The following is a 23,673-nucleotide window of genomic DNA, read 5'->3' as shown; positions in this document are numbered from 1 at the left end:
CATTATCAACGTGGTTAAAAAAAATGTTAAATATATATTTTTATTAAAAATGACTTTTTTGGGGCCTCAAGTTTTTGACCTGATGATTTTGGTCCATGTGACAAAAAGTTGAAAGTCTGAAATTGTATTACCTGATTTTTTTTTTTAATTATTTATTTTTATTTCAGCGCACATTGATCGAGAAGAGGAAGCTTTTGATCCGGCAACATGAGGACGCCAAGGAGCTGAAGGAGAACCTGGACCGTAGGGAGGGCGTGGTCTGTGACATCCTGGCCAACTACCTGCCAGAGGACAGCCTCGCGGACTACGAACACTTTGTGAAGATGAAGTCGGCGCTCATCATCGAGCAGCGAAAGCTCGAGGATAAAATCAAACTCGGCGAGGAGCAGCTCAAATGTCTGATAGACAGCCTGCCCATAGAGCAAAGACTGGCCATGTGATTAAAAAAAAAGACAGAAGAAGAAAGGATGGTGGTCATTTAAGGAAAAAAACTGACCTGCTATGAAAAGTTTCGTCATGTACGCTCAGGCGTCAGTTCAGTCCTGTCACCAGCAGAGGGAGACAGAGATCAGAACCTGCAGATGAAAAGCCAGTCCGGAACAAAGAAGTAGTGTTCTTCTCTCTGCTTCGCCGCTTCACCTTTTCCTTGTACCGTTTTGGACCGGACTGCATCGTCGGCACCGTTTGGACTGAATTCCTCTCCACCAACCACTATACCTGAAGACCGTTTTTACTTTTTGTTTTCCTAGTAATTTATTGTAGCCTTTTGAATCTGCAAAGTAAAGAAAAGAGGCGGGTGGGAGGGGAGTATTTTGTCCGTTAATCTGAGCAGCCGTGCTACCTGATGCGTGTTACAGTATTTATCGTGTTCTGAGTTTATTTTTGTCACGTGATCTATTAAAAATCCAAATATTTCAGGAAACTTTAATGCAGCGCCCTTTAGCAGATCAACTAGGAGCCTTTTCAGCCGAGTTCTTGTGGCCTTGCTTTCCTCTCTGAAGAAACATTTCTTCACACGGCGCCGCCGTACAGAAGGAGCGTCCAATTCAGACTTGAAGTAAATGTCCTGTTTGCAGTGGAAAACGTCACGATCACCACCTTCACTCACTGCTGCTCTTTTTATTTCACATTAACATGTTTATTGATTACCACTTATATATTTTGACCAAGTGTTTATATAATGTTTTATGACTTCACTGTGTTTTGTTATGCAGTGTCGAAACTGAATGCACAATTGCAGTTGTTACTTGAATAGTACTATAAGTTGTTTAGGTGGAGCCAAAAATCGCAAAGTAATTCGACCGTTCAGACTTTAAAGCTGTTTGGCTTCTTATGGGTTAAATCAAGCTGCCGGATGTTTGTTTTGAAGGTACACACTTTGCTACAGTCTTACACACTTTCATGCACCACTGCATCCTGACACTAAACACTTCATCAGCTGTGCTCCCTCATATAAAATAAAGAGTCTGCTGAAATCACACAGCTGTGGGAGGATTTCTTTGCCGTTCACTCTACGGAGTTAACCATTAACTCCACCACACCTCTAAATCCACTGATAAGCTTGAAGGTGAAGACTTTTTCAGGAAGTAGAACATTATTAAAAGTCAGATGTTGCTCAGAGCTGAAGGAAAACCTACAGTGCTGCTCTTGTGAACGCGTCTATGGAAGCAAGTCTGAACTACACAATCATCCAGGTAAGAGGAGGAAATGTAACTCAGTCATCTTATTTAGTTGTGTAACCTTCAAAGATTTAGACAATCATTGACATGGTTGAAACGGACTGTACCTGAAGGTGTGCAATTTTATTATATTCTGGATGAAAAATTCAAAATTCCCCTAAATATAACCTTCAAACAAGCAAAGACGTAGTTTGAATTTTGAAATGTATTGCTAGCTCCTTATGATTCATAGTTTACTCTTTACATGAAAGTAGGAAATGTATTAACAGAAGGAACAGCTGATCATACAAAAGGTGCTCCATAATGTATGTGTACATAGGATTACAACATAAAGCTGAACTTTGGCCTCGTTACATGATGACGGGTAGAAGATTTTAACATTTTAGAACCATGACTAACCATAAAACATTTTGTTGGAAACTGGTAAAACAGAACTGAGTTTTTTCCTTTGGCTTTCAATCCATGGCAGAAAACATTAACTGACAACATTTCATGTTTTATCGCGTGGACTTCATTTACTTCGGTAACAAATGCAGAGAGTGAACTACGGCTCATAAACGGTCAGCAGGACATGACCTGTAGAGCTGTGGCTCTGGAAGGCCCGGTTCTCAACTCATTGGGTAGTTTTGTGCCTCTTCCTGGCCTCAAAGCCACATCTCGTTTAAGGCACTGGGTTTAAGCAGTTTGGACTAGAACGTGTATAGATTCTGCAGTTTTCTTGCATTGACAATAAAGGTAACTATAAAAAGTATTTTAAATTTTGTTGCATTCTTTTTCTTTTTTGGCAATTTTGGAAGTATATTATCCAACACAACTGCAATCAAGTCCACACAAATATTGCTCTTAAAAAATCTAATAACTAGAACAACCTGCTATGTTGAGACAACAGTTACATTAAATAATTACTTATTTCACTATGAAACAACACATGACTCCATCAAGTGACAAAATAATTTAAGTTTTATTGCTCCTCTCATTTCACCAATAGTTTAAAAGTAATCACCCGCACTACTTTTGGTTTTTAGGGGTTTGTTACGAATATCAAGTAGTTTATTACAAGTTAAAGGTCTTATGACAAAGTTCATTTCTCGATAAGCTAATGGTACAATAACTGCTTTTCCTCGGCGTCTTCATCAGAGGTGTTACATGAGCATGGTTCTTCTCTCTATAATTCAAAAAGGATGCAAGTATTGCGACAAAGTTTACAATGGGATGGCTTAGATCAAACAATTTGCATGCGTTAGAATGGTCTAGTCAAAGTTCAGACTAATTCATTCGGAAGCTAAGCTTGAGCTTTCTTTTAAAAAAGAATGGCTAAAAAATATCATTAGATCTGCAAAGCTTGTGAAGCTTTTAGCTCCACCGTCTGTGTTTCTACAAAGTCTTGAGTCAGGAGGGCTGAACTCCTTTCTATTCCACTGTAACTTTAAGCACAGCTTCTTGTTGGTCGATCACCACAAATCCCTAAAACTACATTGGTGATTGTGGTTGTAACCTGGGAAACAGTTGAAGGAGGTCTGAAGAGTCCATGTACGTGTGATTTATACAACCTCGCCTGCCTTGTTTTTCTGTTTAGCAGAAGTAATGGCGCCCTGCGGCCTCTCGTCTCTTTGAGCATCAGCAGCCACACCCCGGGGGCAGGAATGATCTACCTGGCTCACACAGCACACTGCCAGTTCCTGGGTCTTGTGTTCGGCTTTCTGGCGTGGCTCTTCATCGTGACGACAACTGGCATCAACGAGTGGCGCCTCTGGTACGTGGACGACATGTCCGTCATCACGTCAGGCGTGGCCTGGGTGGGGATATGGAAGGCGTGCTTCTACAGCCACGTCCTCCCCGAGGCCGAGTACTGTCGCAGCATTGGCGTCTCGGACAGCTTCGTCCCTGCCGAGATCCCTTCGGCTCAGGTCCTGATGATGCTGGCAGTGATCACCGGCCTGCTGGGGAACGTCAGCGCGGCGGTGGCCGTGAGGTTCGCCTACTTCTCAGTGGAAGACCGCAGGAACATGAGGCTGAGCTTCATGGTAGCCGGGGCTCTGTATTCGGTCACGGCAATGTTGTCCTTGGTGCCCCTGGTGTGGAACATGGCCTCCGTTCTGAACAACAGCACCATAGACTTTCCTCCAGAGTTCAACCTGCCCGTCGCTCCGGTCCGGCAGAGTGTGGGAGCGGCCATCGGAATGGGAATGTTTGCTTCCATCCTGATGCTGATAAGCGGAGTGATTTTCTTCTGCTACAGGCATTCATCGCAAACCACGGACCCGCTCAGCGGCCATTGTACGGTACCAACACTGCCAAGAAAGTCTGAGCTGCCCAAGGGTGACAGTAAAGCGATGGATAACCCAGGGTTCTACAGTGAAGAAAGATTGTGATGGTTCTACACATTTTAAGAACATTTCTGAACCACCAACCATGTCCGTATGTTAAAGATTCCTCCGCAATGGCAGGTGCCAAAAACTCAACAAAAACGATAGCAGGAATCACCCTGATGAACGCCATCTCATGTGCTACACACTTTCTGTGGCAGGAATCCAAATAAATATAACCACCAATAACTAGATCATTCAACGTTTTTGCGGGAGACCACATTTAAAATGTTATCTCCGTTTAAGCTGACATGGCCGTCTTGTTTCCAGTGACCTTTCACAAATGCCACCTGGCCACCTGACCCTGATTTGTCAAGCTAGTGACTCCTGAAGACCAGTAACGGTCTGCTGGACCAGACTGGTTGGAGAGGATACGCTGAACCCTGGAAGAACGCAGACAAGACCTCTGTGAAGCCGACTCACCTCTAAAGTACATCCCACATACAGCGTCTGGCTCAGACTTTGAATCGCTATGGGTTTTTTTTTTTTACTCTAAAACCACAAACTTCGGTGTAATGTCTTGCTACTGTATCTGATGGCGTGAATGCTATTGTTCCATTAAGTTCTCAGAGGTTTTTTAGAGAACAACTCCTGAAAGATCTAATAAGTCTGGCAAAAAATAAAATAAAACTTGAGATTATTGTGGAGGTTCGTCCTCTAGCACTATCCCGAACAAAAATCAACCACATTTGCAATGTCATTTTTCAGATCAAAGCATTTTGATATCTTAAAACAGCTAAAACGCCTGCAACACAATCAAATAATCAATTTAATTACAGGGTATTTTTCATACACAACAACAGCAACACAAAGGGATTTCCACAGGATGATATTTGGAGGTTGCAGAAAACAAACAAAAAATAATAATGATCTTGTCAAGGCTAGCCATGAAAATAAAAGAGATGGTAGTTAACAGAGGTAACTGACTGAGGAAACACAACCATGGTAGCTATGGTGACATGCTTAACATAGTCATTAAAATGATAAATCTAGATTTGTAAGTTCAGATAAGAGTGATAAAACCAACATCGCAAATAGTAATGTAGGAATAAAACAGTGAGAATCAATAGAGAAAGTAGAAAAAGATTCAAAAAATAAAATACGTACATGAAAATGTACATCTAATTCAAATAACTGATTTAGAGCTGCCTTCATCGCAACAGCAAAAACAGTTACGTCTTGTTTAGAGTATATTTATTACAGATATTTCTAACACGATTTATTCTTTTCCTTCACAAGTCTCCTCAACTTCTGCTGGTCTGTCGTTTAAAATAAAGATACTTTAGATTAAAGGGGCTGTATTCTATAAAATTGTCTTTTGGAGCTTTACATCATGCTATAATTTGATTCCCTCGTCCAAAACATACCTGAGGCGTCGCCTTGAGAAATCCTTTAATTTCCCGTGGCAACCACTCCACCGCTGCAAAACGCCTGGGTGGACCTAGCCCCGCCTTCCACCTCCCCACCCGGACTGAGCTCCTTCAGACTAGCCAGCAGCAATTAGCTCATTTATTGACTTCTTAGTGGAACGCTGTAAAAACTTTGTTAAAGGGTTAAAGTTTCAGGAAGAGCAGGAGTTTCTTAAAGAGACAGAGGTCCAATTTCAATTAAGTCATAGTTGATATATATAGTAATTTTATAACTGAAGGCAACAAGGTGATTGTGCTATGGCGCCATGTGCCTGGAAAATACATAATACTGCCCTTTTAACAGAGGAGCTGGAGGATCATCCGACCTCTGATGATTGCTGCTGACCTAAGGTGTTAAAATAATAATAATAAAAAGAAATAAAAACAATAAAAAAGCCAAAAGAGCTTACTTTAATATGTAAATAAAAGATACACGAGACATCATGTGCTGCTCGTTACGACTGGGCTGAAGGTCTCGGTCGGATTCTTATCCTCGGATGGTCATAAACTGGATTTCTGCTCCGTTATCACGCAGCGCCCTCAGCAGTCGGCCAGCCTCTGGGCCAGTGACGACAGATCGGTGTCATCACAGCTCAGGACGGGGAGGGAGTCCAAGGTGTGGGCTTCTGACGGTCTCCGTGCAAGGACGGCTATCAGCGAGTCAGGTTGACTGGGGGCCTCGCTCATGTGACCTGCGTAGGACGAGAGCAGGCATGCCAGTACGTAGAGGGGCCCGCCTTACTGGGGGTGATTGTTGCAAGGCAAGGCATGCTCTCTCTCTCTCTCACACACACACACACACACACACACACACATGCGCACACACATTGGTCCAGCGGCTTGCTGCACCTCTCTGGAGGAGGCAGGCGGGTGGAAAAACAAAAGCTCCTCTTCTTGACTTCACTTCATTAGAACTCGGCTCACTTTAAAATCACAAAGTGGACAACAGCTGCGAGGTACTTTAACATTAACACATCAACATTGACATAATGGATCAAGAACATTCCGGTAGACTACATATTTAAAGAGGAAGTCATCAAGTCCTGTAGCTCCCTCCCTGTGATGAACACACACACACACCTCTGCAGATAACGCTTGACAAACACACACACGGTCCGTCCAGGCTGGGTCACAATCTGTCTCGCTTATAGTCGTCAAATTCATATCGGTTAGAAATCATTGCCAGAGCACTAAAAAAGACAACTGATGATTGATGCAGATGTTTCCACTGTTTGTTTTGTTTTCCTGTAAGCCAGCTGACTGGATGACAGCTTTGTTGGGATGTTGGCATTTTCCTTCGGTAAACCAAGATAGAGAGAGAGATAACTCCCGGCGCAGGAGGAGCTGGTCTCTAGTATAACTCTATGCTTTGATGTTCGACAGAGATCAGTGATAACAGATAATAATTAACGTGTATGATTTACTGCAGTGGTGGAGCGTAACTAGCGCTATTTATTTTTATTTTTATTTTTTTTACTTTTAAACGTTTTACATTAGCAGATCTGATTGAAGATTGACCGTCCTTTCAGATCTGTCACTACAGAAAGAGCAGATGAAATCTGTAAACGTAATAAAAAAAATCTCCTCTTGGGGAAAACTCTATTGATTATGTATAAAAGAGATTTTTCTGAGCTTTTTCTGTAAGTACATTTTTTATCCAGTGTTTTTCACCAGAAAATGGATCTAAAAATCTTACAAACTATTTCCTTGATCTAGAAAAAAAACACTTTTTACTTTACTTTCATTTAAAGGAATAATATTTGGGTCACTCTTTCATGATTAATAAGACAAGTAGTGTGTCTTAACTTTTACTATTTTAAACGGGCAGTATTGCGTATTTTCCAGGCATAGAGTGTCATTTCTAGCACAGCCATTGTTACCGTAAGTTATAAAAACGCTGTATATATTAAACATGACATAAAATAAATTTAACGTCTTGAATTTGGGCTTCTGTCTCTCTAAGAAGCTCCTGCTCTTTCTGAAACTCCACCTTCGGTACGTCATCATAACATTTCTCCAAAGTCCCATTTACAGACAATATTTCACTGAGAAGTAGCTGCCATAACGAGTTCACCAGGTGCGCAGTTTCACCAGGTGTTTGCTAATTGCTAGCAGCTAGCAATTAGCAAGGCGTTCGCGAGGAGCTGCGTTGAAAATGGGTGCTTGGTGAGACCTGTGTTTTTGCTTCCTGAATGGTTGCCACGGGAGATTAAAGGATTTCCCAAACATGCATGAAAGTATCGAAGCAACACACCATGAGAATAACATTATAACATGATGTAAAGCTCAAAAAAGTGGATTTTATGTAACACTGCACCTTTAAGAAAACGAATTTGTCGGTGACAATGTAGGCCTAAACATTTTTTAAAAATCGTCCCCGAGGTCTTTTTTTTTTTTTTTTTTTTTTTTTTTTTTTTTTTTACATTATTGCTAAAATAGATTCTGGAAGCATCTTTAAAACATGATTCAGTTTAAGCAACTTTCTTTGTTGTGTCATTAAACCGAGTTCCATGATTTAATAGTTTCTGTTCTCTATAATAAAAAAAATACAACTAAATATAGATATGTATAATTGAGATGCAATAAGTTAATTTCCTGGTCTTAATATAAAAGACGACATTGGGAATGTTTTGACCTGTGCTGTGTCTCAGCTAGTCAATTCCCCAGATTGCTAATTATAAGCAGTGTATGAAAACAGTTTGTTTATCAAGCCCTCAGAGTAAGTTTGTTTGTTTGAATTCGGATGTATTTAGACATAATCTGTCAAGACGCTGGCATGTCATTTCCTTTGAGTTGCGTCACTGCCCAGACTCACAGGAGCTAGAAACATACTGCAATCCACAGGAGAATCTCCACAGTTGATTTTGGACCCTTCCTACAGCTAAGAGCTTTCAAAATGGTGGACTGGAGTCCTTCTCTGCAGCCTGTATTGTATGGAGGATCCAAACTGCCAAAATTAAAAACAAATGCAGAAGTTAACGGGCCAACAAAAGCACCTTTATCTTTTTAGACATTTCAAGTCAATGTTCTTTATTTGGAAAAGATTGTACCTGAAATGCCATGAAAGATATTTTTATTTTTGTTCCTGTAAATTCAGTTAGTGACATCAAAATCCACTCCTGATTGGCTAGTCACTCCCTCATGTCTACTCCTCTTCTTTTCCGTCTGAGAGAAACGAGGGAGGGCGCGTTTTGTGTTGGTAAAGGAACAGACACAACCAGAAACTTGTCCATCAAAGTAACCAAACTAGACTGAGACAGAACCAAGAATACTCTCCCTGTTTGGACTGTGGTTGCACTAAATGTTTACAACTGACCGAATTGGGGTTTTTTTCTAACTCATGCTTGTCAGTAGTATGTAAATAAATAAAAAGATAATAAATTGGAACAAATGTTATGGTAAAAACTGAAATGAAAATCTTTAGACCACATTGTTGGTAACCCGCAGAAACATATAAATAAGGCTAATCAAAGTGCAAACGTAAAATCTTACAGAGTATTTTTGGTTTAGTTTCTAATGCAAATATCTTGGTACACTTGAAATAAGACAAAACTAACATACAAGTAACTTTTCAGCAAGATATGGATGCTTATTTTAAATCAATAAATCCTGAATATGAGAAATAATCTGCCTGTGCTTGTTCCACAGGCAGATTATTTCACTCACAGCTTGTACTTTTCCATCAATATTCAAGAATCATTGACCTGAAGTATGCCAGGATACTTGAACTAGAAACTAGACCAAAAGCACTTTGTCAGATTGTGTGTTTTTGCATTGCAGATGTTCTCTCACTCTGCTCCAAGCGCCTCTGGCTCTGGGAGTCTCAACAGAACCACCATCAGGAGGTCAGGAGTAGAGCCAGTCCCGTCCCGGGGCCCCTCAGGAGACGTGCTCCTGTGACAACATCATTATCTCTTATTAACTTCATTCTGGAAGAGCTGGCTCCTCCGAAAGCACAACTGATATAAAGGAAAGGTTTTCCACAGCGTACGTCGCGTTGTGCACCGCTCTACCTGTGTGCATGCGAAGCCGCGCGGACCGGCTCGGGACACACTCTGACCCCTGGCAGAGTGTGTCCCGGCAAATTTGTGTAATTATGTCAACGTGTGCTACATTCTTCGACCATTAAAGTATTCATTAAACACAGCTTAGCTCTGTGAGTGACCAGGAAATCTGATGGAATTAGCCTCAAGCTGCGTTTCCACCGCCGCAGACACACCTGACGGCTGTTTTTAGTCCCTTCGGCCCCCCTCCTGACCGGACCGGTCGTCTGAGGGTGGCTGTGGTTTGGCCGGTGCCTAAACCTCTGACATAACAGACCACAAACCAAGACACTGCTGCACACAGCCTCGGGTCTTTCAGCATTTTACCAACACAAAATTAACCCTTCGGTGGCTCCTTTGTTTTGTATTTACCTTTTTTTTTGTAACAATTTGTTCTGTTTTTGCTGTGTTTTTTATCACAACTATATGCTTCAGATCATCAACCTAATTTTAATTACAGACAAAGGAAACCTGACTGAACACAAAATGCAGCTTCCAGGTGGTTTAACTTGTTTTGGGAATATATTCTTTTCTTGTTAAATCACAAATTAGCTCTGATGGTTAGACTTGTTGCTTAAGGTTTGCTATATACCCAGCTCTGACAACCGCCAGAGCCGTATTATCAAGGGAAACACTTAAAGGGTATCTGATAATAAACCTGAAGCAGGCTAAACTGTCGCAAAAAGCAATAAATTACATTGTGATGTAAAGAAATTCAAGGACAAATGAGGAACAGAGTCAGTGACAAATGGGGAAAACCTGGAACGGCAGCGGCTGACCGATCAAAATCAGTCCAGAAATCATCAACAAGTCATCCAGAACGACATTTACAGCTCTGCAGACCTCCTCAAGCCTGGCTCAGGTTAGTGTTCATGACTCAGCAATAGGAAAATAGACTGGGCAAAAATGGTAAAAAGGAAAAAAAAAAAAAAAAAAAAAAGATCCCCAATAGTTTGGGAAAGTAGATTAATAATAAGTATGATGTAGAAATGAGCGACAAAAACAGAAGGAATCTGTTTGGGAGTGCAAAAACCTTTTGAAGAGGCTAGTGCATCTACATTTTTCTCTCTTTTTTTTAATGAATACCATTATTAACCTCTAAGTTTCCCTCTCTCAAAAAAACAAACAAAAAAAAAACAACATAAGTGGATTTTCTTTCCATCCTCTGTGGGAATTATTGCATTTACAGCATGCATGTCTTAACTCGGAGGGAAACAAATAACTATGAAATTTTGACAATAATATTTCAGTGTTAGATTATTTAAAAAAGTTCTACAAATTGCTCTTTTTAGTTTGAAAGGCATATAAAAGTAGACGAAGAAAAAGAAACAAGCCAAAATGTATTAGTACAACAAAGGTTATGCAAAAAGAGTTTTCAAAAACACAATCAAATGTCCAGGTCACAAGACAAAATGAAAGAAAGGCAATATTTCTTGCAAGGATCTTATACAACAGCAGAATGCTTACCTTCAGACCTGATCCGAATCAGACGATGCACCTCACCAGAAAACCAGAGTGGACTCACTAAAAATGTGGTTCTAAGAAACGATCTGAGCTTCAGAATTAAGAATAAGAGACATTAACAGAAAGCCTAACAAAAGCCTTTAATAGTTTATTTTTTCATTTTGAAAGTGATAAATGAAACCCAACCCATAACACAAAGTATATTTAATAAAACCTCCCTTTACAAAAAATATTCACTTGTACTAATCACAGCAGGTCATCTTGTAATGCGACGTCTGATTGTGCATGTGGGTGTTTAAAAGAGCTAAAACATTACAAATTAAAGTCTGTTTTTTTTGGGGGGGGGGCTGGATCAGCTATTACACATTATCTTGCATTTGATATATAAAAATCATTGACGTCATTGGTGTAAAGCAGTTTGAAGTGCAGCTCTACAGGTGATCGTGCTGTTCCGTTCGTTAAACGTACTCGGAGCGTTTTCTGAGGTCACGGTCTCTCTTGGCGTGGCACCTCCTCTGTGGCGCAGGGTGGTGCTCCGCCTGGGAGCACCAGGTGGAGGTCACCATGATCAGCCCGGCCACCACCAGGAGGAACCCTGCTGCCCAGCCGCAGAACAAGGCATCTCCGAACTCCCACCGAGGCACCACCTCGGGAACCTTCTCGTCAAAGAAATGCATCACCGCCAAATGGGCGACGTAGGAGACGGGGACCAGACAGAGCACCCCGGACATCATCCCCAGCACCCCTCCGGTGATGGTCAGAGTCCTCTTGGTTCGGTGGCCTTCATAGTCTTTGCAGCTGTTGATCAGGTGGAGTCCGGGTATGGCGACCACGATTCCCAGCAAGCCCACGGCGAGGGCGGTGCACATCAAGATGCGGGCCAGTTTGAGGTCGCTGGAAAGGCCCAAAAGGCTGTCGTAAGACCTGCACTCCATGCCGCCAATGTCCTGGACCACACAGGTCTCCCACAGTCCCAAGTCGTAACTCTCGGTGGGCAGCAGAGAGGTGGACTTGGTCAGCCACTGTGGCAGGATGGTGCTGCCCAGAGCGCAGAGCCATGCTCCGACGTAGACCAGCAGCCCCAGCAGTTCCAAGACGCAGGCAGGCGAGTCCATGTGTCTCCTTGCCTCTCCAGCCTCCACGTTCAAGAGATCCATGAGAGTTCCCCTTCACCGGCTGCGCCTGGGATGGAGAGGCCTCTCGGAGTCCGGTCAGGACGGAGGCTGCTCAAAGCGCCTGGTAATTAGAGCTGACTGCTCTGGCTCAGGGCTCGGCGCTTGTTCACAAACACTTTCCACTCAGAGGAGCACACATCTTCTGATGCAGGAAGGAGAGGGGGCTTGTTTGGACCTCCCCCTTTGCTATCCCGCCACCATGCCAATGGGCAGCAGGAGCAGAGGCAGAGATGGCTTCGTTTAGATTAAGCCATTGTCAAGCATTTCTCCAAGCTGCAAGCCACAGGAGAGGTCATTAGACGTAGACAAGATATCAATCTATGTTACGGCAGGGGAAAAAAAAGACTTCTTTCATGTCTGTTTTTGCATCCTGTGTGTTTTATCCTGAGATATGTCAATGCATGAGGGCAGAAAGCCAAGCAGTTTGTTCTGGACATGTAAGAAGCAACTATTTCCAGATGTAAAAGTTCTTAAAATGGAAACAAGACATGCAAAATGGCATAGAATCAGAGAGAAAGGCACACAAACTGGCTTCCATACATTCAAGAATCAATATAGTGCAAGAGCAACAGAACTGGGTTGCAAATTCTGTCATGTTCATCAGTTTGGGCTAACTGCTTTTAGATTCGGGCTGCATGTGACTGAATGTGAAACAACAGAGCAGCTTATTGTCTCGTCTCTTACGAACACAGCAGAGCCTGTGGGAAACAATCGTAGGAGGCTGCAGATCAAAGCCGAGATGTGGGAAAATGTTTCCCGTTCTTAAGAACATTGTTCGAACCGCAAACAAAAAGGCAATAAAATCCCCAGCTGAGAGTTCTGATGTCCAGACAAAGACTCGGACAGAACAATGCCAAATCAATCTCCTCGTGGAAGAGAAAAAGGAAGCTTCTGTTTGTATTCAAACAGTGTGAGAGGGACAACTTCAGAAGAAACTTCCAATACTGTTTGAAGTAAAAAAAAAAAAAAAGAGAAAAGAAAAGAGGAGCCAAAACCCCCCTTCTTCGTCAATTTATTTTCCTATTAAATTGCTTTTTTGTTGTTGCTGTAGCAGACACTTGTTAAAAACTGAGGAAATGGGTGGCAGCAGCGCCGCTGCAGTTGCTTCATTCGGCCGCATGAGGGCGACAAACACGTGGGATTTCTTCTGTTCCACTTCAGTGAAGGCCAAATAGATCCAAATATCAGACTCTAAAAGATACAGGAAGAGCTACATTGGAATGTATTCGGGTTTGATTTTGTTGTTGTTATATTTAAGGTATGCAGGAAATGAACAAATAAATTCAGACGGATAAGTGAATTTATTGTAATTCAGTTCAGCCATTTTTGTTAAATATTGAAATATATACGGAGACTTTACCCACCGACCGATGCATTTCAAGTGTTTATTTCAGTTAGTTTTGATGAGTTTGACTGACAGCTGTTCAAAACACCACATTCTGCTTCTCTGAAAATTTGAATACAAATGGCAAAAAAGAGAGAGATTTTTTTTAATACAAAAATATCGACTTTTGGAAGAAAAAAAAACTTGGGCCGTTATTTTAGGAAGGTGACATATACACATAAACACGTTACATTACGTAAGCATGCTACAAAACATATTTTTGACACCAAAGGAACCCCAAATATTTCTACCTTTCCACTTGCATTGTGTCAATGGATGTCTGCTAGAAAAACTTTCAGAAAAATGTGTTCCCCACTGTTTTTTTTTTTTTTTTTTTTGGTCTTTTTTAAGTTTTCTGAGAAACTGAATTTTGCATTTCTTGCTTGAAATATATCACTGTGTGTGAAATTAATTTAATCGGCGTCTGCAAAGAATTTAATTTGAATTAAATTACTGAAATACACTGAATTTTGTTGACTAGTATAGCAGAGAAACCGATACGCTTCACTGAGATGCTATTTGGATAAAAGACACAAGATGGCGCTCTTGTTCCGCTGCCACCGCAATCACAGCAGCAAACTTAGTGGGAGGAGTCCGTGTGTTTAAATCAAAGTTTTTCCTCGTCTTATATTAAATATATTTACTGTTTTATCTTAGTTATAAAATACTTGTTTTTAACTCAAACTAAAATGTGGTAGTGTCCTACTGACCAATACGTGAAAAGTTTTTCTTTAACTTTTTCTCTTTTGTTACTTAGCTATTCTTGGTGTGTTTATATCTTCCACTGCTGTAATGATAAAACTCTGAAGTGGCGCGACACTTTAAAGTCACTTTAAATCCCCTGCCCGGGTGGTAGTAATTAGTTCTAATGAGAGTGCTGATTCGCAGAGTTTCCCCATTGGTCGGAGGAACTCGCTCAGTCGTACGTCCGAGCGTTTATGCAAATCCGCCCCCAAATATGGACAGACACGAAGGAATGAAATATGGTGGAGAGGCGAACATGGAGGACCGCGAGAACGCCGCTGGACTGTTTTTAGGGGGGCAGTAGTGGAAGAAAGTGGATGTTCCTCCCGCGGGACTGTTTCAGCGGAGAACCTCGGTGGAAACTTGCTGTTTTCGCTTCCCTTTCCCCATCGCGTCGAGGTGGAGTCGCTTTGTAATGCAGTGAAGACCGACGACTCTCTTTTTTTTTTCGGGGGAGATAAAAAAAAAAAAAAAAAAAAAAAAAAAAGCAGGGCAGGGGGGCTTCTGCCCGACTCACCGTCTCGACACTATGCCGTGGGTCAGCAGCGGTAAGCGGAGAGAGAGCTCGGAGCTGCCGCTGCCCGCGGGCTGGGAGGAAGCCCGGGATTACGACGGGAGAGTGTTTTACATCGACCACAACACCAGGCAAACTTCGTGGATTGACCCCAGAGATAGGTAGGTAGGCTGGAGGCCTGGGGGTAGTGGGATTACACACGCTCACAGAGGTATGTTAATTCAACAAGTTAACTTTCTAAACTATGTGCGCACATGTAGGAGCTGTCTGAAAACGAAATATTTCCCCCCAGATGTAGACCGTGTGTGTATGAGTGTGCTCATTCTTTCCTCCATTTAATCAGATTTCAGTTTGATGTGGCTGAATTAGCTGGAAATCTCTGATCAGCTGAGATTTAGCAGGAGTTGTGGCCTCCTGAAACAGGGGTGTGTGCGTGTGCGTGCAACGCCCATCATATCAATGCACCATGCTGGCGACTTTAATGTGTTCCCATCGTGTCCCTCCACACACCAAGCCTGACAGTGTTTTGACAGGGAGTTGGGGCAGCAGCCTCAGCCTTTCCGGTTTGTTGTGTTTCAGAGGAGTTTGGTGTCACCAGACCAGCAGCCTGTGTGTTGAACCAGTAGTAACCCAGTCTGTCTGGTCACCCAAGGCCTCAAGGAGGAGCGAGCTTGATACTCCAATCACCTGAACTCATCAGTTCACTCGTTGACTTGATGACTTTCAGTGACCTGAAACATTCCTGGCTGACGAATCTCAACAGAGAGCCATTGTTTTGCAGCTCTCCCTCTCCTCTTTCACACAGACACCTCCTTCAGATGAGCGGCGTGTCAAGAACCGGCCTAAAAAGTCTGCTTGTTTATGTCAAAGTGGTCGTGATTGTGTCTTTTTTTGTGTGTGTGTGTGGGGTTAAGGAGTGGAGCAGCAGCAGCAGTAGTAGTAGAAGAGTGGCGAGCCTGAGACTCCAACTCCCAGAAACCTTGGTGGAAATATGTGAAGAATGCTATTTGGGCCAGTGGGAAAGCTGCAAGGATGTGCTTTTGTGGGGATTTGGATTTCACCAGCCCAGAAACGGGCTCAAGCGGGGGAGTTGAAGCAGATTTACGAGATTACTGGGAATTATTGCAAGTACTTTACCTCTACTGTAATGTAAGGGGAAGGTGGAAATCGATCAAAGTAGCTCTTTATCGTACGGCTAGACAAGATTCTTGTCTTTGTAGTAAATTTGAATCCTGCAAGGCGTAGAGTATGATAATGGGTGGGGAAATGTCTTTCACCAAATCCATATTTGGAACATATTTAAGTAGTAGTAATTGATATTTTCGGAGTTCATTCTGTTTTTATTCAAACTCTGGCTGCTTTTTCACTCACTTTACACCCAGTCCACTATACCTGGAGGTTGTTCTTAGAAAAATGCCGCATTGGGTGAGGCTTCATTCTGTTCGTGGTACTTTTTTTTTTTTTTTTTTTTTTTTTCCCCCCCCTTTAAAAGAAAAAAGATTTACAAATTGAAACAATGGCCTAAGCAGTCTGTGAGCAGTGTAAAATATTTTCATCTAGGGGAGTCGTAATGCTAGAAAATCAAGTAAACATGCTGTCTAGTGTGTATTCAGAAGTGGAACAAAGGTTTCAGAAATGTCGAACTGTTTTTAGAAAATCCATGTTCAGTGCAAAATAAACCAGTTGCGACGTCTCACAATACTCTATTTAGAGCCAGATGAAAAGCAGGGTAAATTCTTTAGAAAGAATAAAATGGTCATTTGTTTTAGCACCAAATGCTAATATAAGAAGCAAACATTTGATTTGTTTTTGTTTTCTATAGTGTGCAGCCATGTTTTCGCCATGCTTTAATTGTAAAAATATAAAAAATTAATAAACTCATTAGGGGAACCAATTACTTTTTTTAACCTAAGTGCTTATGCCGCCCCCCCCTGATGGAATAGCGCCCTGGGCAACGATGCCCATTACCCATATTTGAAACAGTTGCATATCTTTTAATATTTTTATTGATTTAACTTGTAACTTTGCATATCGCCAAAGTATACATCCATCTGTAGAACAAGTTTTTGACTTTAAATAGTTTTTTTTTTTTTTTGCAAATTAACTTTAGTCTAAATGCTTGTAATGTCCAGCATTTATTTTTGTCTTTGAAATGGGTCAGTTTTCTTAGTTCTAATCTCATCTGACCATAGCACCCCAAATAGAACAGGGGTTTTTTTCTGCCTATATTTTTTTAACAGTGATGATGGATTTTTAATGGTTGTCCTGCCAACGAGCTCCTCTACCTGAGCTGTGGATCTTTACAAATCTGATGGATGTCTTAACTGCTTCTCGGATGAATGCATTCTGTTTTAATAGGCTTTAATTAGGAGTATCAGTGTTGGGGAAGCCATGAATGCAGATGCATGCCACACATTTCAGATTATTTGTAGAAATTTCTGTAATTTTTTCTTTTCTTCCACTGTGCTGCTTTGTGTTTACATAAAATCCCTGTAAAATATATTAAACTTTGTTGTAGCAATCAGGGATATTTTGTAGAAGTTCGCAGGGTGAAAAAAAAATACTTTAAGGTGGCGACACAAATCTACAGTTTTGCTGGCAAAAGGAAACTTTCAATTCTCAAATTCCCAGCAGACATCTGGCTGAGAACTTGTGATGCAGGTCAGAGCACAAGAAAAGTGGAAGCAAACTGTGAACCCTCATCTGTCGCAATGAGCAACTAAGGACTTGAGCAAAGAAATGCTAAACATTTCTGGCCTCTGATTCCAGCAGGAGGGTGAACGCTGTAGCTGGATGTAATCTAGAAACCCAGATTTTCTTGAAGACGCCCCCACTCCTCCCTGCTTTTTGATGAAGCATTGTTGCACAGGGTGCATCGCTGTTTCACAGCTTCTTCCAGCAGTGTGCGTCTGTCGGGGGGGGGGGGGGGGGTTTGTAGGTTTTCCTGACTAAAGGAATGTTTCCTGCATTTGTTCTGGTGCTGCTTGGTGATTTATTGGCTATCTAAGCAGAGGAATGTCTTCTGTTGCCACCTGAAACGGCCTTTCCTATAAATTTCTCTTTACCTGCTACTAAATCTGACTGGCTGACATGCATCAGATCAAAACGTTGTCAGGCTTTGACCTAATGTTTTTCTCCTTCACTTTGAAAGCTACTCAAGCATAATGTAGACTTAAAAGCCTAGTTTGACAGCTCATCTGTTTAAAGCTAATTAAGGGAGCATATATCATCCACTCGCTCACTGTTGGTGATTTATAACTCTTTAGATGAGAACATGTTATGCTGTCATTAGTCTTTAAAGATGGCATGAAGTCACCTATTAAGATAAAACTGTCTTGATGTGTGTTTGAGTCTGGCTAATCAAAGCTTTTTCTCGTTTTTTTTGTTTTTTTTTTTCTTTTGAAAGCAGTCTGAAAACACTTATACTGATCAGCTGAGAGATTCTCATAGTACTAAGAAAACAGTTTCACTGCATTTGCTTAGGAATATCAAAGTAAACAATTTTAACATAATCGAATAGTTATTCCTGCTGGACGATATCACAGTATGAGCCAATATAGATTAAGTCTAAATTACTGCCAAAATGGAGGCGTGACCTTTCTTGTTTTATCCCCAGGTTTCACTATACACCATAGTTTTTATTTTTAAGATGTTATGAGACACGGTGGCGAAATCTGAAGCTGCTGCTGCGCAAGTAACTACATGTTGTTGCTAGGTAACCAAATAACGAGTTGGTTAATGCCTAGCTTACATCTTCTAACCTCTTCCTACATCTCCCATAATGCTGTACGGTTCTGGATTGGAGTACAATGGAATTACTGAATATTCTATCAGACGTATTTATATATAGATCAGTGGTTCTTAACCTCGATCGAACCCCCGGGGGTTCGATGAGTCGGTCTCAGGGGTTCGGCGGAGTCTCTGCCGCGGAGATAGACACACTTGTGTAAAGTCGTGATGACGCCCCGCTTTGCCATCACTTGCTGCGGAGGATCACGTTACATTGCTTAGCCAATCAGCGCTGCGGAGAAGCACTGATTGAAGGAGCGCCACTCTCAGCATGGATTTGAACTTGTCTTTAATTACTTCAGCAAAACTCACCGTTTTTAACAAATTCTGTAGCGTTCGGTGTACTTCTAAATCTGCTCCTTAGTCGCACCTTTTCGGGGTTGGGACTGCCTCTAGTGGCGTGAGGGTGGTAACGCAACTAATTACATGACTAAATCAGAATACCGCAAAGTCTTAATTTTTCCATTCTCTTAAGAATGTAGAGCCAATTAAATTATCTAAACAAGACCTTAAAGTGGCTCCAGTTTGTCTTGATGGCCAACCTGTTGAAACTGTGGCAAATTTTAAATACCTTGGGTCTTTCCTGGACAGTCAGCTCAACTTTGCTGAAAACAGTGACTATATTTTGAAGAACTGTTCTCAGAGACTCTACCTTTTAAGAAGACTTGTTGATCTTGAATTTGGGGGGTAGAGGGGGATCATATTTATCATTACAGAAGGGTTCAGTGAATGCGCATATAAAACTGGTGGGTTCGGTACCTCAAAAAAGGTTAAGAACCACTGATAGATTTATTGTCCAGGCCTAGCTGAAATATTATTAAATATTTATTATAATAATCCTAATCAATATAGAATTTATTCTTTTGATCACTTGACCTAAACAAATGTATTGCATGAACCACTTGTGTGTGTAATCAAATGTCTCTTAATGTGGAGCTTGGATGAATCTGTGCTACACTGGACTTACAAGTGCCACTTTTGCCGAAGTTTTTAAATCGGGGGAACATTTGCCCAGCAAAAGTGAATAAAAGTCAACCAGGTTCTTGGAGGGGATTTCCTGAAGTTGTTTTGCTCCAGCAGGTAATTCTGCAGCGGTAGTTCAGCTGCACCAAATGCGAGTTCAGGTCAGAGAAGCAAGAAATGGTGCGCTAGGTGGTGGTGTTCTTAAATGACTAAGAATCGCATATAAAAAGCCTTTGTTTTGAAGAGATCCATCTACACCATTGTAACATGGTAGCATGTTTTTCGAGAGTAAACTCGAATTCAGATTTTCCTGTGGGTTTTTTTTTTTTTTTCTATTTTTTTTTTTTTTTTTTTTTTTTGAGCGGCTGATTCACAGAGCGTTCTCCTCCTGCTGGGATCTAACATCTCCCATCTGGATGCCGGGGCCGTTAAGAGTGCACTAGCTCCGGGCTCGGCCAGTCCACAAAGAATCGGCGGCGGATAATCGTCTAATCGCTGAAACACAAGAGCCATTCATCGCAATCGTAATTGCCAGAGATGATGATGATGATGTTCTGTAACGGAGCTGCGTAGACCAGCCAGAGTTCAGGCTTGTTCAGACGGACCTGCTTCGGGTTAGGTGGCGGCATGTAGTGAAAACTTGGATGGAAGTGTGAACGGATACCTGCGGTATACCTAGGCCAGGGGTGTCAAACTCCAGTCCTCAAGGGCCGCTGTCCTGGAGTTTTTAGATGTGCCACAGGTACAAAACACCGGAATGAAATGGCTTAATTACCTCCTTGTGTAGATTAGTTCTCCAGAGCCTTGCCTAGTGACCTAATTATTCTATTCAGGTGTTGTGCAGCAGAGGCACATCTAAAAGTTGCATGACAGTGGCCCTTCAGGACTGGAGTTTGACGCATGTGACCTAGACAAACTCTCTTTGCCTTCAGCATCAGGGATGTTCACATCTCTACGGATGATGGACGCCTCTAGCAACGCCCGGCCATCTCCCGCAGATAACACAGGCACTTCTGTGGGGCTTTTTTTGTTGCTGTGGAATGAGCGTTATGCTAGGCATGCCTACACTTATGCTCCAGGGGAGTGAAGAGGGGGCTCATTGCTCGCTTGCACCTCCAGACAAAGCAGCAGGACGGAGGCAGTTCCCATGTGTCTCCCTCCTCTCATCCCGGGGCCTGCAGGCCTCCTTTATTAGCTCTGTTATGCAACAGTCATGGTCGGCCTGCCGCTCGGCAAAGGGAGGCCTTTATGCTTGGTCACAAAGCACACCAAATTCAATTATTCTGGAAAGGGTGAGCTGTGTTTGCAGCACTGAAAGGTTATTCACATGCGCTGAACCCCGCTGATATTTTGCTTCCCCCAGTGTTTTCATTATGATTTTTTTTTTTTTTTTTTTTGTCTTTCGCTGCAGAGGCTGTTGCCGAACATAGACTGTCATTTTGGCCTGTGTGTTTTGAAGTGAGCTGACAATAAGTGTCAACCCACTTCTTGTTCTGGACCCCTTTCCTCCAGCTGACACCTGTTTGATGTCCCACTTCCTATCTGCCTACCTCAGATTTATTTACTACTATTAAGTTGACCATTAATTGCTTAAATTCTGCTTAGCATTAATCTGTTTGCCTCTTTGCCCTTTCATCAGCAGCAGCTGTGTTCTTTCCCTGTGTGTATATTGTGAAGAACACTACCTAAACAGGACATGCCAGAGTCAGTGGACTAACCTCATGCTCAGGGGGCACCATTGTGTGGTTTTTTTTTTTTCCCCCCCCCCTCCTATCCACACATGTGCACAATTCTCATTCAAACAGAGGGGGGGCAAAAAGCTTGTAGTCCACAGGCAGCAGGGCTGGTATGAAGTTCTCAGTGTGATAAACTAGAGTAAAAATATTACAGGACTTACCCGAAAATTTAAAATCAAATGTGATGCAATTTCTTTTTTATTTAAAGTAGGAAAAGCAACAATTAACTGCAGCAAGAAAACCAGCATTTGTTAATGAAATTTCTGAACATTCCACATGAAATGGGTTGTGCATGTTTCATTTAGAGTAAACACAAGCAGAGTAGTGTCTTTCAGGTAATTATGCTCATTGCTCAGAAAAGTATAAGTTTTGTGTTTTAAATGGCACTGGCAGCATGATGAGCCAATATCGGCATATTTAGTCAGGCTGTCTTCAACTGCTAGCCTGGAGTCTGCTGCTTTACAAACATGTTGCGTGGCACTAAGCCTGCTGCAATAAGCAAACAATTAATTGCATGATGAAATGAAATGAGCTCAGTAACTTCCATTCTAATGATCTTGTTTATAGAGACTTGATAATCCAGTTGGTTTCAGTTGTTTGCCATTTTTATTTTGGATATTTAAAATATCTTCCAGTTCTATTAAGGGTTCTTTAGAAACGTAACATTTGTTGGTCTTTGAGGAGGCAATATACTTCTTGAAAATGGTCTCAATATTGCAGGTTATCACAATGATTACTGGGACAATTTATCAACGGCAAAATTTGTAAATCAGAAATGTCATCGCAATATTAATATTGCTAAAGGCTGTTTGTAAAAGTAATTGTTGGATTCCCAATGTGTTGTGTGGCAGACTAATATCTAGCCTGTTGCATGGAGTCTTGGCTGTATTTTATGCTGATCCCTGATACTGAACAAAAGTTGTAAAGATAAGTGTTGGAGGCTCAGCAAGACAGCAGTGAGGAAAATGTGCTTCTATTGTAAATGATCTTGCCATCTTAATATTTTCACATTATGAACACTGAGTTTGCACAATGTATGTGTGTGAGATGGCCCATCAGAACAAAATCCAAAATGGCAGCTATGACCTCAAAGGAACTTTTATCAGTCTTTCATTTGTTGGTGCTAAGCTAACTGTTAGCAGGGTGGACTTGCAGTCATACCAAATGTGGCAAGATTGCACTGCAGACCATCTTACTTTTGTCAGTAAAAGCAAGAATTAAAAACAAACGGTTGCAATACATGGATTGCATAGCTGAGTCACAATTAATTCTGCTGATATTGAAGTATCGTCTCGGTTCAGTAGGGACAAACCCTTCATCTCCAGCAGCCGAGCTGCTTTACTTCTGCCTGGTCCGCTCCCGTCCATGTGTCCAGACGCCGTCTAAATGTATGCAGAGACGGGACATGTCGGTCTACTTATAGAGACCTATTTCTATAAGATTCAACATATAATGGGAGAAGTGCATGTCTCAGCTGCTTGTTCTGAAATGCAGCGCCAGAGAGGCTGGACATAAATGACATTCCTCCCAAAGTTGTTTTCCACGTTTCTTTTTTAACTCTGACAGGAATTTTCAGGCCGGCGACACTTGTGGCCCTTTTGTTTCTGATTGCCTGTGTCACGTTGTGGGACTTGAAGCAGGTGACATTTAGGGTAGAAAGAAAAAATGCGCAGAATTTGATGTGATCGTGTCGTCTGGGACGTCCGTTGTGGCATTTGCTGCTGTTCCCGGTCACAATTATGCAGAGGTTGAGCCTCGCTTATTTCCTTAGCTCTTATTTGTCAAGTTTGGCAGCTTGTTTAGGGCGAAGATGGGACAACGAAAAGGTTTTGATGGTTGGATGAGTTTGTTGTTATGATTTCGACTTCAGGAATGCAGCGTAGTAGGCTCTCTGCTGTGTCTGACATGAATTACAATATTTAGCATTTATGTCATGAAGATCCAGATTTGAACCCCGCCTTGAAAACTGTCGCATTGAGCTTTAAGACAACTTTATATTAAAACACTTGGAGGAGGAATACCATTCAGGCTTGGAAATGGAGAGGTTCCTGTTGGCAGTGTTGAATCATTTAATAAGTTTTTGTAAGATCATGGTGATTTTTATCTCTTTATTGATTTTAAAAAGAACAAATTAATATAGTCATTCAAACACTCAAATATAAATGCACAAATATCCCATCATACAAATGTGCAAGGGAGGGGAAATGTGAAACAAATCAAATTAAAATTTTCAGCAATACAGCAATATCTTGTTGGAATAATTGCAGCTTTACAAGAGACCAAGGGTTCATTCACACCAGCCCTGTTTAGTTTGCTTTTGTCCAACTCTAGACTGTTTTTCCCAGAAAGTCTGGTTCTTTTCAGGAAGTTTGAATGTTCAAACTCTGTGGACCGACGAAGCCAATTC

At 41.7% G+C, this 23,673-nt stretch overlaps 4 protein-coding genes across 7 annotated transcripts in view; 3 read left to right on the top strand and 1 right to left on the bottom strand.

Annotated features, from left to right (window-relative positions):
* The window catches only part of shroom2a (shroom family member 2a), a 46,280-nt gene extending 44,802 nt beyond the window's left edge, over positions 1 to 1,478 (top strand). For all 4 annotated transcript variants that reach the window (XM_015025185.1, XM_015025119.1, XM_015025247.1 and 1 more), the window contains one exon: positions 168 to 1,478. In XM_015025185.1, coding sequence (XP_014880671.1) covers positions 168 to 440 — 273 coding nt within the window. In that variant the 3' untranslated portion in view covers positions 441 to 1,478. The remainder of the gene's footprint in view (positions 1 to 167) is intronic.
* A 92-nt stretch (positions 1,479 to 1,570) lies between these two features.
* On the top strand, positions 1,571 to 4,235 carry cldn34a (claudin 34a). Its single transcript, XM_015025423.1, has 2 exons — positions 1,571 to 1,694; positions 3,256 to 4,235. The coding sequence occupies exon 2, from the start codon at positions 3,323 to 3,325 to the stop codon at positions 4,049 to 4,051; it is 729 nt and encodes a 242-aa protein (XP_014880909.1). The 5' UTR covers positions 1,571 to 1,694; positions 3,256 to 3,322; the 3' UTR covers positions 4,052 to 4,235.
* A 7,053-nt stretch (positions 4,236 to 11,288) lies between these two features.
* cldn33b (claudin 33b) lies at positions 11,289 to 12,271 on the bottom strand. Its single transcript, XM_015018230.1, has one exon. It carries the CDS (start codon positions 12,116 to 12,118, stop codon positions 11,420 to 11,422), a length of 699 nt encoding a protein of 232 aa, XP_014873716.1. The 5' UTR covers positions 12,119 to 12,271; the 3' UTR covers positions 11,289 to 11,419.
* Positions 12,272 to 14,434: 2,163 nt separating this feature from the next.
* Positions 14,435 to 23,673, top strand: part of wwc3 (WWC family member 3) — a 39,549-nt gene continuing 30,310 nt past the window's right edge. Inside the window, exon 1 of the mRNA XM_015025017.1 lies at positions 14,435 to 14,939. Coding sequence (XP_014880503.1) covers positions 14,794 to 14,939 — 146 coding nt within the window. The 5' untranslated portion in view covers positions 14,435 to 14,793. The remainder of the gene's footprint in view (positions 14,940 to 23,673) is intronic.

The sequence above is a fragment of the Poecilia latipinna genome, unplaced genomic scaffold (genome assembly GCF_001443285.1).
Source record: "Poecilia latipinna isolate Pla-1442-1.1 unplaced genomic scaffold, P_latipinna-1.0 Scaffold7, whole genome shotgun sequence".
NCBI lineage: Eukaryota > Metazoa > Chordata > Actinopteri > Cyprinodontiformes > Poeciliidae > Poecilia > Poecilia latipinna.
Note: the sequence above shows the minus strand (reverse complement) of the source record. Positions and strands in the feature narration are given on the sequence as shown.